General features: G+C 51.3%; 1 protein-coding gene across 5 annotated transcripts in view; it reads right to left on the reverse strand.

The window, feature by feature from the left end:
- CDC42BPB (CDC42 binding protein kinase beta) overlaps positions 1-14,078 on the reverse strand; it is a 136,526-nt gene that overhangs the window by 51,394 nt on the left and 71,054 nt on the right. For all 5 annotated transcript variants that reach the window (XR_013396589.1, XR_013396588.1, XM_028851887.2 and 2 more), the window contains exons 6-8: positions 10,470-10,563; positions 3,276-3,476; positions 502-750 (exon numbers count right to left, since the gene is read on the reverse strand). Coding sequence is in view for 3 of the 5 variants with exons in the window: in XM_028851887.2 (XP_028707720.2) it covers positions 502-750; positions 3,276-3,476; positions 10,470-10,563 (544 nt within the window). In the remaining 2 variants the exon portion in view is untranslated. The remainder of the gene's footprint in view (positions 1-501; positions 751-3,275; positions 3,477-10,469; positions 10,564-14,078) is intronic.

Here is a 14,078-nt window from a genome sequence, read left to right on the forward strand (position 1 = left end):
GAGATCGAGACTATCCTGGCCAACATGGTGAAACCCCGTCTCTACTATAAACACAAAAATTAGCTGCATGCGGTGGTGCATGCCTGTAATCCCAGCTACTCGGGAGGCTGAGGCAGGAGAATGGCTTGAACCAGGGAGTCAGAGGTTGCAGTGAGCCGAGATCGCACCACTGCACTCCAGCCTGGTGACAGAGCAAGACTCTGCCTCAAAAAAAAAAAAAAAGAAGTATCAAGTACCGTGAAAATAAAAGCAAAAGTATTTCTGTTGAGTTCCAAAACTTTAAAAGAGTTGTTTAACTCAATTTTACTCAAACTGAGTCATCCATCATTTTTTAAAGGAATATTAACGACCCAGCTGAAGACTGGAATAAAAAGCACACTGTGTCTTAAGAGCCAAATTTCACAGCTTTATGCTGTACTGACTTGATAAGCAACGCGCTCAGCGCAGCACCGCACGTCAGACCCACAGCCAGCAAGCCTGAGACCGGTGCTTTCCACTCACCGTGTTTCTCAGCACATCGTCGTCCACGTCAAAGTTGGATGTGTCAGAGGGACTGCTCACGTCGGGAATGTAAGGTGCTTCTAGGTTTCGTATATTTTCCCAATTCAGACCTTCAAAAAACGCATGCTTTTTGAAATCCTCTATTCCATTCTGCCCCAGCCGGCGCTCTCTACTGCAGATCAGTCTCTGGATGAGGTCCTTCGCTTCTTCAGAAACATCCGTGACATGGGACGGGAACTGGAATCGCTCCTGCAAGGGGTGGCAAAAACACTGGTGGACAGGTGGACGCATTCAGAGAGTTTAAGGTGTACGGACATTATAGGAAACAAAGTAGAAATGGCAGCTCCAAAGCAGGTCGCTTTTTATTTCATGGGAACGAAATGCAATCCAAAGCTAATACATTTCCATTCCCAAAAGGCAAACAAGAAAACCAGTGGTCCTTCTGGTTTTACTCGTAGACTTGGGACCACATTGCAAGTAAATGACACATTTTTACCTATGGAGGTGGCAAGGAATGTGGGAAACATGCCGCGCGCGGCAAGAGGGACAGGCGCAGCCCCGTGAGAATGCACCGTGTAAGCGTCACGGCGGTTCCGCTTCTGGAAACTCGCATTACGAAAGCAGTGGCTAAGAGGAAACACAACATGCACTGTATTCTGACCAAGAAAACTGCAAATTACCTCCACGCCCATCAAAAAGGAGACTCGTTAAAAAAGATACCGGTTGGGCACAGTGACTCACGCCTGTAATCCCAGCACTTTGGAAGGCCGAGGCGGGCAGATCACCTGAGGTCAGAAGTTCCAGACCATCCTGACCAACAAGGTGAAACCCCATCTCTACTAAAAATACAAAAATTACCAGGCATGGTGGCGGCCTGTAATCCCAGCTACTTGGGAGGCTGAGGCAGGAGAATCGCTTAAACTCGGGAGGTGCAAGTTGCAGTGAGCCAAGACCACGCCACTGCACTCCAGCCTGGGTGACAAGGGCAAGATTCCATCTCAAAACAAAAAAGATGGGGCACAAAAAAAGAGGAACATGTCCGTGTGCTGATATAGAAAGACACCAAAGATACAATGACAAAAAACTGTTTATATGTAACATGATGCCACATATCTAAACACACACATGCACACGCGCGCACACACATGTGCTTAGGTCTGCTGAGGCCACACACCCTCATGGTAGAGTGGGCTAAGAGCTGAGCCACCACCTTTGTCATCTGCAGAAAGGAACAACAATGTCACCTGCTTCACGAGGTGCCTGACCCAAGTGCCCACGGGTGGTTAGCGCTCAGGGACTGCTGGCAGGCTCTTAGTAATAATTAAGTCCCAATTGTTACTTTTACAGAATTTGTCACTAAGAAGTGGATGAGGAGATTTTCATTACCTATAATACGCATTTTTGCATTGTCTGAAGTTTTTATAGGGGGTATATATTAATTTATAAATAAAAAATATGCTTCTACTTTGGGAAAAACATTTTTTAAAACTGTTTAACTTTTGCTTTGATTTGGAGTTAAATGGAAAACCAGTTACCACTTTAGTGTTAATCTGCTCACTATGAGAGCAAACTGTGGGAGACACTGGCTGGAGGACAGGCCGTCACTCAATCAGGATCATCCTGGGATCTGCGTGTGCATAGGAGGGGAACGCTATGAGCATGCTGCTAGAGAGGGTGAAATCGGCATTAGAAAGACACATGACTCTCCGGGTGAGACGGCTCACGCCTGTAATCTCTGCACTTTGGGAGGCCGAGGCCGGTGGACTGCCTGAGGTCAGGAGTTCGAGACCAGCCTTGCTAACATGGTGAAACCCTGTCTCTACTAAAAATACAAAAAAATTAGCCAGGTGTGGTGGCAGGCACCTATAATCCCAGCTACTCAGGAAACTGAGGCAGGAGAATTGCTTGAACCTGGGAGGTATAGCCGAGACTGCAGCATTGCACTCCAGCCTGGGCGACAAGAGCAAAACTCTGATTAAAAAGAAAAGAAAAGAAAAGAAAAAAAAAAAAGGCAGGAGAATGGCTTGAACCCAGGAGGCGGAGGTTGCAGTGAGCTGAGATTGCGCCATTGCACTCCAGCCTGGGTGACAGAGTGACACTCCGTCTCAAAAAAGAAAGACAAATGACTAAGGAAAATTTTTTAAAAGAAATAAAAAATATCAGACAGAAGAGAAAATGATAAAAAGGAAAACAAAGGAGGTGGAGAGAGGTGACATGGAAGTAAGAGAGTGAACAGTTTGGAAAGGGAAGGAGGAGAAGAGGAAACAGGATGGGGAGGATGAAGGGCTCCACCATCTGGAGACATGTGATCATTTACAGGGACTGATTTCTGGGGAACAGACTTGAGAATCAAAGTTGACATCTAACCAGTGAGTCTAGAGCCACATGACAAGGGCCCACCTGGACCCCCCACTGGCTAACCCCGGGCGCCCCACTCCACACGCTTATGCAGACGACGTGTCTGCTGCAGAAACCTGCCTCCCGTCCAGGAAGCCAGCTCGGATTGGCCAGCATCCTTCCCCTGAGAGTGGGGGTGGGCGTCACCCTCAGAACCTCCTTCCCCTTCCTCTGGCGTCCACATCTCCTGGTGTCGACCCCACCTCCGGATGCCTTCTCCGATGTCTACTCCAGTCCGCCTGTCCTCAGTTTGGTCTAAACCCTGACATCTCTTCCTGAACTGCTCGCGTCGCTGCCTAATGGATCTTCCTGCACTAGTTGTGCTCTCTGTTCTTTAGGCCTGAGCCAGGTACCAAAATAAAAATGCAACGTCTTACTTCATGGTTCATGATCTTCCCGTAGGTCTCCACGAGTGACTCCGCATAAAACGGCGTTTCTCCATAGAGCATCTCATACATGCAGACCCCCAGAGACCACCAGTCACACTCAGGCCCGTATTTGCCCATGCCGTCCTCCATCGCCTGCAGGATCTCCGGCGAGATGTAGTCAGGGGTGCCCACGGCCACGGAGGACTGCACCTTAGGGGAGAAGGAGGTGCTGAAGGAAACCCTAGGGCATCTCCAATCACATATTTCCAACTACGTTCTCTACAATATAGCGGAGGCAGAAAATGAAATAATTATAGAATAAAACTGATGAATGATTGTGTTTTTTAAACCCAGTAATTCAAGCTGAGTATAGTGGCTCCAGCCTGTAGCCTCAGCTACTTAGGAGGTTGAGGCAGGAGAGCAGCTTGAGCCCAGGAGCTCAAGGCCAACACGGGCAACATGGTCCCCAACCCTGTCTCTAACGAAACAAAACAGAATTTAAAAACCTCAATAATGTAAAATTCAATGCAAATAAATATTCTCTTGAAGCACTAAACATTATGCAGCTCCCAGAACACATGAAACTCTTGTACACATGGTCTGTCAATACCCAAATACCAGCCACAGCCCCAAACAGTGCCTCTCCAATCCCCCAGGGTTGGCATTTCCCACTTTCTGTGGCTGCTCCCCGTGTGATGCGGGGGCCACGCGTGCGTATTTCCCACTCTCTGTGGCTGCTCCCCGTGTGATGCGGGGGCCACGCGTGCACGGCCGGCCTTTCTGATCTTCACGTGCAGCACGCAGGGACTCTTGTGCAGGGTCTCTTGTTAGAATAGAGACCCCGGTGGGGCCCAAGAGGCTGCATTTCTAACAAGCTTCTGGGGGTGCTAAGGCTGCTCACCTGCAGCCCACCCTGTGGTCGTCCTCATGGGAACATGCAGAAGTTGGTCCAGGCATTAGCTGGGTGCTCAGCCATTCCCTGGACAGGGGACCAGCAGGCTAAGACCGCTCCTACCCCCGCCAAAGGGAGAAAACAGCTCCCCTACTATCCACAGTAGCAGGCCCGTGCCAGAGCACAGTGACACCTCTGCAGAAAGCTGCGAGGGCATGGGTCACCTCAGAACAAGCAGGAGGAGCCTGGCGAAGCTGAGAAATCATCTACCCAGAGAGTACGATGGAGAGCACAGGGCCATCCCCAGGGGCTGAGTCTGAGGCTCAGGCAGGAACTGGAGACAACCACCACAGGCCTGTCTGGGGAAGGCCAGACTCTCCCGAGGGTCCCCTCTGGGAAGAGAGAAACAGGGTCCAAGCAGCACCCCGGAGCCAGTGGTGTGAGAACTGCTCAGGCTGAATGATCAGCAGAGAACTCTGCCTCCATCACTTCCCTACACGAGTGCGTGGCCAGACCACAGGAGCTCCTACAGACAGCGGGACCACTGGGGTGCTGGGCAGTGACTCCATGATGAACGACTACTGTGACGGGGTGGAGTGGAGGCGAGGAGGGCAACCCGTGCTCTGGTTATACCGTGACGGGGTGGAGTGGAGGCGAGGAGGGCAACCCGTGCTCTGGTTATACGGTGATGGGGTGGAGTGGAGGTCATGAGGGCAACCCGTGCTCTGGTTACACCGTGACGGGGTGGTGTCGTCTGGTTATACCGTGACAGGGTGGTGTGGAGGTGAGGAGGGCAACCCGTGCTCTGGTTATACGGTGACGGGGTGGAGTGGAGGTCATGAGGGCAACCCGTGCTCTGGTTATACCGTGACGGGGTGGTGTCGTCTGGTTATACCGTGACGGGGTGGTGTGGAGGTGAGGAGGGTAACCCGTGCTCTGGTTATACTGTGACAGGGTGGTGTGGAGGTGAGGAGGGTAACCCGTGCTCTGGTTATACAGGGGTGGAGTGGAGGTGAGGAGGGTAACCCGTGCTCTGGTTATACTGTGTCAGGGTGGTGTGGAGGTGAGGAGGGTAACCCGAGCTCTGGTTATACCGTGACGGGGTGGTGTCGTCTGGTTATACCGTGACGGGGTGGAGTGGAGGTGAGGAGGGCAACCCGTGCTCTGGTTATACCGTGACGGGGTGGAGTGGAGGTGAGGAGGGTAACCCGTGCTCTGGTTATACCGTGACGGGGTGGAGTGGAGGTGAGGAGGGTAACCCGTGCTCTGGTTATACAGGGGTGGAGTGGAGGTGAGGAGGGTAACCCGTGCTCTGGTTATACTGTGACAGGGTGGTGTGGAGGTGAGGAGGGTAACCCGTGCTCTGGTTATACAGGGGTGGAGTGGAGGTGAGGAGGGTAACCCGTGCTCTGGTTATACCGTGACGGGGTGGAGTGGAGGTGAGGAGGGTAACCCGTGCTCTGGTTATACTGTGACAGGGTGGTGTGGAGGTGAGGAGGGTAACCCGTGCTCTGGTTATACTGTGACGGGGTGGAGTGGAGGTGAGGAGGGTAACCCGTGCTCTGGTTATACAGGGGTGGAGTGGAGGTGAGGAGGGTAACCCGTGCTCTGGTTATACTGTGACAGGGTGGTGTGGAGGTGAGGAGGGTAACCCGTGCTCTGGTTATACTGTGACAGGGTGGTGTGGAGGTGAGGAGGGTAACCCGTGCTCTGGTTATACAGGGGTGGAGTGGAGGTGAGGAGGGTAACCCGAGCTCTGGTTATACTGTGTCAGGGTGGAGTGGAGGTGAGGAGGGTAACCCATGCTCTGGTTATACAGGGGTAGAGTGGAGGTGAGGAGGGTAACTCGTGCTCTGGTTATACTGTGACGGGGTGGAGTGGAGGTGAGGAGGGTAACTCGTGCTCTGGTTATACTGTGACGGGGTGGTGTGGAGGTGAGGAGGGTAACCCGTGCTCTGGTTATACTGTGTCAGGGTGGAGTGGAGGTGAGGAGGGTAACCCATGCTCTGGTTATACAGGGGTAGAGTGGAGGTGAGGAGGGTAACTCGTGCTCTGGTTATACTGTGACGGGGTGGAGTGGAGGTGAGGAGGGTAACCCGTGCTCTGGTTATACTGTGACGGGGTGGAGTGGAGGTGAGGAGGGTAACCCGTGCTCTGGTTATACTGTGACGGGGTGGAGTGGAGGTGAGGACGGTAACCCGTGCTCTGGTTATACTGTGACGGGGTGGAGTGGAGGTGAGGAGGGTAACCCGTGCTCTGGTTATACAGGGGTGGAGTGGAGGTGAGGAGGGTAACCCGTGCTCTGGTTATACTGTGACGGGGTGCAGTGGAGGCGAGGAGGGCAACCCGTGCTCTGGTTATACTGTGACAGGGTGGTGTGGAGGTGAGGAGGGCAACCCATGCTCTGGTTACACCGTGACGGGGTGGAGTGGAGGTGAGGAGGGCAACCCGTGCTCTGGTTATACCGTGACGGGGTGGAGTGGAGGTGAGGAGGGTAACCCGTGCTCTGGTTATACAGGGGTGGAGTGGAGGTGAGGAGGGTAACCCGTGCTCTGGTTATACTGTGTCAGGGTGGTGTGGAGGTGAGGAGGGTAACCCGAGCTCTGGTTATACTGTGACGGGGTGGAGTGGAGGTGAGGAGGGTAACCCGTGCTCTGGTTATACAGGGGTGGAGTGGAGGTGAGGAGGGTAACCCGAGCTCTGGTTATACTGTGACAGGGTGGTGTGGAGGTGAGGAGGGTAACCCGAGCTCTGGTTATACTGTGACGGGGTGGAGTGGAGGTGAGGAGGGTAACCCGTGCTCTGGTTATACCGTGACGGGGTGGAGTGGAGGTGAGGAGGGTAACCCGAGCTCTGGTTATACTGTGACGGGGTGGTGTGGAGGTGAGGAGGGTAACCCGTGCTCTGGTTATACTGTGTCAGGGTGGAGTGGAGGTGAGGAGGGTAACCCGTGCTCTGGTTATACAGGGGTGGAGTGGAGGTGAGGAGGGTAACCCGTGCTCTGGTTATACTGTGTCAGGGTGGTGTGGAGGTGAGGAGGGTAACCCGTGCTCTGGTTATACAGGGGTGGAGTGGAGGTGAGGAGGGTAACCCGTGCTCTGGTTATACTGTGTCAGGGTGGAGTGGAGGTGAGGAGGGTAACCCGTGCTCTGGTTATACAGGGGTGGAGTGGAGGTGAGGAGGGTAACCCGTGCTCTGGTTATACAGGGGTGGAGTGGAGGTGAGGAGGGTAACCCGAGCTCTGGTTATACTGTGTCAGGGTGGTGTGGAGGTGAGGAGGGTAACCCGTGCTCTGGTTATACTGTGACGGGGTGGAGTGGAGGTGAGGAGGGTAACTCGTGCTCTGGTTATACTGTGACGGGGTGGTGTGGAGGTGAGGAGGGTAACTCGTGCTCTGGTTATACTGTGACGGGGTGGAGTGGAGGTGAGGAGGGTAACCCGTGCTCTGGTTATACTGTGACGGGGTGGAGTGGAGGTGAGGAGGGTAACTCGTGCTCTGGTTATACAGGGGTGGAGTGGAGGTGAGGAGGGTAACCCGTGCTCTGGTTATACTGTGACGGGGTGGAGTGGAGGTGAGGAGGGTAACTCGTGCTCTGGTTATACAGGGGTGGAGTGGAGGTGAGGAGGGTAACCCGTGCTCTGGTTATACTGTGACGGGGTGGAGTGGAGGTGAGGAGGGTAACTCGTGCTCTGGTTATACAGGGGTGGAGTGGAGGTGAGGAGGGTAACCCGTGCTCTGGTTATACTGTGACGGGGTGGAGTGGAGGTGAGGAGGGCAACCCGTGCTCTGGTTATACCGTGACGGGGTGGTGTCGTCTGGTTATACCGTGACGGGGTGGAGTGGAGGTGAGGAGGGCAACCCGTGCTCTGGTTATACCGTGACGGGGTGGAGTGGAGGTGAGGAGGGTAACCCGTGCTCTGGTTATACCGTGACGGGGTGGAGTGGAGGTGAGGAGGGTAACCCGAGCTCTGGTTATACTGTGACGGGGTGGTGTGGAGGTGAGGAGGGTAACCCGTGCTCTGGTTATACTGTGTCAGGGTGGAGTGGAGGTGAGGAGGGTAACCCGTGCTCTGGTTATACAGGGGTGGAGTGGAGGTGAGGAGGGTAACCCGTGCTCTGGTTATACTGTGTCAGGGTGGTGTGGAGGTGAGGAGGGTAACCCGAGCTCTGGTTATACTGTGTCAGGGTGGTGTGGAGGTGAGGAGGGTAACCCGAGCTCTGGTTATACTGTGACGGGGTGGTGTGGAGGTGAGGAGGGTAACCCGAGCTCTGGTTATACTGTGACGGGGTGGTGTGGAGGTGAGGAGGGTAACCCGTGCTCTGGTTATACAGGGGTGGAGTGGAGGTGAGGAGGGTAACCCGTGCTCTGGTTATACTGTGTCAGGGTGGTGTGGAGGTGAGGAGGGTAACCCGTGCTCTGGTTATACAGGGGTGGAGTGGAGGTGAGGAGGGTAACCCGAGCTCTGGTTATACTGTGTCAGGGTGGTGTGGAGGTGAGGAGGGTAACCCGTGCTCTGGTTATACTGTGACGGGGTGGAGTGGAGGTGAGGAGGGTAACTCGTGCTCTGGTTATACAGGGGTGGAGTGGAGGTGAGGAGGGTAACCCGTGCTCTGGTTATACTGTGACGGGGTGGAGTGGAGGTGAGGATGGTAACCCGTGCTCTGGTTATACTGTGACAGGGTGGTGTGGAGGTGAGGAGGGTAACCCGTGCTCTGGTTATACAGGGGTGGTGTGGAGGTGAGGAGGGTAACCCGTGCTCTGGTTATACTGTGACGGGGTGGAGTGGAGGTGAGGAGGGTAACCCGTGCTCTGGTTATACAGGGGTGGAGTGGAGGTGAGGAGGGTAACCCGTGCTCTGGTTATACAGGGGTGGAGTGGAGGTGAGGAGGGTAACTCGTGCTCTGGTTATACAGGGGTGGTGTGGAGGTGAGGAGGGTAACTCGTGCTCTGGTTATACAGGGGTGGTGTGGAGGTGAGGAGGGTAACTCGTGCTCTGGTTATACCGTGAAGGGGTGGTGTGGAGGTGAGGAGGGTAACTCGTGCTCTGGTTATACCGTGACGGGGTGGTGTGGAGGTGAGGAGGGTAACTCGTGCTCTGGTTATACCGTGACGGGGTGGTGTGGAGGTGAGGAGGGTAACCCGTGCTCTGGTTATACTGTGACGGGGTGGTGTGGAGGTGAGGAGGGTAACCCGTGCTCTGGTTATACAGGGGTGGTGTGGAGGTGAGGAGGGTAACCTGTGCTCTGGTTATACTGTGACGGGGTGGTGTGGAGGTGAGGAGGGTAACCCGTGTTCTGTTCAGACCTGTTCTAGTCACTGGAAGACGACTAGTGAGTGGAGGACAGCACCCGCCTACCAATTAATCAATATGTGGTCAAGACTTTTAAAAACAAGAGACTGGCTTTGTGGAATGAAAACGAGCAAACTGCGTTACTCCTTATAAAACGCTGTCAACTGAAGCCAGTTACATGGGCTCTTCTACTAGTGCTTGAAAATCCACTAGTAGGAAAGAAAGGGATTGCTCTCTTTCGGAAAAGTATTTTATGTTAGACCTTAGGATAAGTGCAGGTTTTAAAGAGGAAAAGACTCCAAACATGTAAGAACAAAACTGCAACAGTGGCCACAGACGCAGTGAAAGCAGTTTGCTGGAAGCAGCTGCCAACAGGGTGTGAGCAGACCCGGGACTGCCCCCATCAGGCTACTCAGCCATGCTGCTGGTCTGACTATATGGTGGAGACCACAGGGGCCTGTGGCCCGAGCCTGAGTCTCCTGGTGACAGCCGGTCCGGGGCAGCCTCTTGTTCTCCCCTGCTGGCGGGAGTGTCAGCCGGCCCCGGAACACTGAGCACCAGGACTCTGTTTCTAGGTCTACAACACCCACAGAGAGGAAACCCCTAGCAGGAAGTTACCTGCCCAAACACAAGTGAGAAAATACAGTTACATGGTTAATGCCTGCCCACCCGACCAGCCTGGACAGGGCACTTTAAGGAAGAAGCAGAGAGTGCCCTCGATCTGCTATAGGACTGGCATGCTTTTAGCCACCTTGGGATTGAGGCAACCTGACAACTCCCATTCTGGTAGGCACACATATTATTTTCGTAAACATAAAAAGCAATAAAGATGCTTTCCAACTTAATTTTTATTTGGGAAACGAAACTCCCCAAATAGAAAATTTCAACTATCTCCAAAGTTGATTCGTTTTCTTAATTAATGTACTTGGTTTCTTCATTGTACCTCAAATTGAAAACTTCCCTTCTAACTACAAGCCAAACCCAAAACCAAATGGAAAATCTCCAACAAAAATACCTACAGTTCCATCATCATTCATCTTCAAACATGATCCAAAGTCAGCCAGGCGGATATGACCATTCACGTCCAAAAGGACATTGTCAGGTTTAATGTCTCTGTTAGTAAAATAAATACACAAATTAACCATCTCCATGCAACACATTAGGTAGGTCAAAGCCCTTAACTCGTGGTGATCAGATGAAGAAATGCTAATATCCTCTTGTGAACAGCTGTCACCATCCAGTACAAATGCCTCTGTGTGACATTTATCTGGCACAATGGCGGCTGAAGTCATATCACTGCCCCTCGTTTAGTCCCCAATTACCTTGGCGAGGCCTTGTGACGATTCCTACTCGTCTTCCCACCCAGCTAATGAACCCCTCCTGAGCATCTCCTTGGTCCCAGGCACTGCTCTCCAGCCCACCCACCTATGCACGTGACAACGCTGCCCCTGCCTTCATGAAGCCTGCACACGAACTGAGGTGTGGCAAACACAAATAGGCACTGCTGTCTCAGGCAGGCTCACACGGTGCAAGCTCTGTGCTGAGTACCATGGAAAACAGGAACGGGACAAAGGGACGGAGGGACATGCGTGGAGGGAGCTGGCTGGTGGCTGCCACACAGAGAGACGGCAGTGGCCAGACGAGGTCCAGGAGGCAGGCGGTGATCTGGGGGAAGACTGCTGCAAACCGCCCCATACCCCCAACACTGCACTTTATAGATGAAGACATGGAAGCTGAGCCAACTGCCCACAGTTACAGAGCAGCGCGTGCTGGAGCAGGAACATAAACACAGGCCAGTCCCACTAACGCCTGTTTCTGAACTACTTTCTGTGTGCTCCCAAACACATGTGTGGGTGTGGGGCACCTTGGAGCATGAACGCTTTTTTCTGGCAGAATAAGCTTACGTGACTGAACAGTATGAATGCTAACAAACTTTAAAAACAAAGAAAGACGTTCAGCAAAAGACAAGCACAAGTATGTTCCCAGCGGCACCACTTGTAGCAGCCAAAAGGCAGAAACAATCTAAATCTCCGCCTCCAAGAGAATGGGTAAGTAAGCCAGGCTATACTCGCGTGATGGACACCACACCCCAATGAGAACAGATGGGTACCAACTACCCCAGCCACATGAATCAATCTCACATAAACATGGGCAGATGACAATTCTTACCTCAAAACCAGAAACAAAAACACAAAGCAAAAGAAATCCTAGCATATAACACTCCAAACTGAAATAAAATACCCTCAAATAAACATTCAGGAATACGAAAAAGAAAACAAAATCCCACAATCACACACACACACACACACACACGTGTACACACACACACATGGCTAGGTACAGTAGCTCACCAACTATAATCCTAGCACTTTGGGAGGCTGAGGCAAGAGAACTGCTTGGACCTTGGGAGGTGGAGGCTGTAGTGATTGTGATTGCACCACTGCACTCTAACCTGGGCGACAGAGCAAGACCCTGTCTCAAAACACAAAAACAAACACACACACACACACACGCAAAAACATGCACATGCACTCACTAGACAAAAGCATGCAGAAAAGAAGAGCTGATTTAACTTAGGGAAGAAATAGAAGAAACATAAAATCTTATCAGAAATGAAGATCAAATTATAAGAGGTCCAAACAAGAATAAATTGAAACAAAAATCTAATGGAAAAATTGAAGAAAGGGAAGAAAAGATCTAGAAGAATAAAATGAGGTAAAGAAAGAAGGAAAAGCAGTCAGATAGGAAGCAGCTAGAGGCTGATGTGGGAGACAGGCAAAGAAGGCCCAACAGGTGCATAACTGGAGTCCCTGAAAGAAATCAAAACAAAACATGACTAACATCTAACTACAATCCAAGAGAACTTTCCAAAAATTAAAAGAAAAAAAAAAAAACCTGAATCTAGAATGAGAGGGCCCATTAAAGATTTAAAAAAAAAAAAATATGAACGTCCTCTTTTTTGAAGCCAGCCAAGTTGATATTGATGTTCATATGATAAGAAAAGCCAGAAAAACCCTGAAGAGTGAGCTGTGATGGGGGGATCAGGCCTAGATGATTTCAAAACACACTACACAGCCTTCCTAGTTAAAGCAGTGAGGTGCTAGTGTGTGCAGAGGCAGAGAGAAAATGGAATAGAGTAGAATGTCTAGAAACAAACCAACTACATGAAGAAATCAAGTACAGGACAAAGATAATACAAATCACTGGGGCAAAGATAGACTTAATAAGTTGGTGGTGTGACAACTGGAGAGCCATTTAAAGATAAAATCAGGGCCGGGCACAGTGGCTCCTGCCATCCCATCACTTTGTGAGGCCGAGGCGGGCGGATCACAAGGTCAGGAGATCGAGACCATCCTGGCTAACACAGTGAAACCCCGTCTCTACTAAAAATACAAAAAACTAGCCGGGTGAGGTGGCGGCGCCTGTAGTCCCAGCTACTCGGGAGGCTGAGGCAGGAGAATGGCATAAACCCGGGAGGCGGAGCTTGCAGTGAGCTGAGATCGCGCCACTGCACTCCAACCTGGGCGACAGAGTGAGACTCCGTCTCAAAAACAAACAAACAAACAAACAAACAAAAAAAACAACCCCATAAAATTAGAACGCTTCTTTGTGCCATATATAAGAACAAACCTGAAACAGACCCAAGCTCCACACGGAACAGACTAAACTATATGAATGAAAAACTAAAAATACTGAAAAACAAAACAAAACAACCCCTCCCCCGCCAAAAAAACCCAACACATGGGTTTTCTTTTTCTGGGGGTAAGAAAAGGATTTCTCATTCAATTACATACAAAAATTTTTAAAAATCTGTGTGGCAAAAAACCACAATGAACCACATCAAAAAACAAATGGCAAACTGGGGAAAAATATTTGTAATATATATCACAAATGAAAAGCAAATACTTCTTTAAGAATTGGGGGAAAAGGCCGGGTGCGGTGGCTCACGCCTGTAATCCCAGCACTTTGGGAGGCCGAGGCGGGTGGATCACAAGGTCAGGAGATCGAGACCATGGTGAAACCCCGTCTCTACTAAAAATAGAAAAAATTAGCCGGGCACAGTGGCGGGCGCCTGTAGTCCCAGCTAATCGGGAGGCTGAGGCCGGAGAATGGCGTGAACCCGGGAGTCGGAGCTTGCAGTGAGCCGAGATTGTGCCACTTCACTCTAGCCTGGGCGACAGAGCGAGACTCCGTCTCAAAAACAAAACAAAACAAAACAAAACAAAAAAAAGAATTGGGGGAAAAAAGCCCAGAAATCCATAAGAAATGGGTAAAACCCATGAAACAACTCACATAGGCCTGCACACAAAAATACAAACATGATGGTCAACATCACGAGAAAGGTGAAAAAGAAAACTACAATTGTATACCATCTCTCACCCATCAGAGGGCAAAAATACAAAAGTCTGAAAATACACGGTTGGCAAAGCTGCAAGGAAAACATAAAAAAGAATGAAGAAGCAGGCTGGGTGTGGTGGCTCACGCCTGTAATCCCAGCACTTTGGAAGGCCAAGGCAGGCAGATCGCCTGAGGTCGGGAATTCGAGACCAGCCTGACCAACATGGAGAAACCCCATCTCTACAAAAAATACAAAATTAGCTGGACGTGGGGGCAGGCGCCTGTAATCC

Source organism: Macaca mulatta, chromosome 7 (genome assembly GCF_049350105.2).
Source record: "Macaca mulatta isolate MMU2019108-1 chromosome 7, T2T-MMU8v2.0, whole genome shotgun sequence".
In the NCBI taxonomy this organism is placed as follows: domain Eukaryota; kingdom Metazoa; phylum Chordata; class Mammalia; order Primates; family Cercopithecidae; genus Macaca; species Macaca mulatta.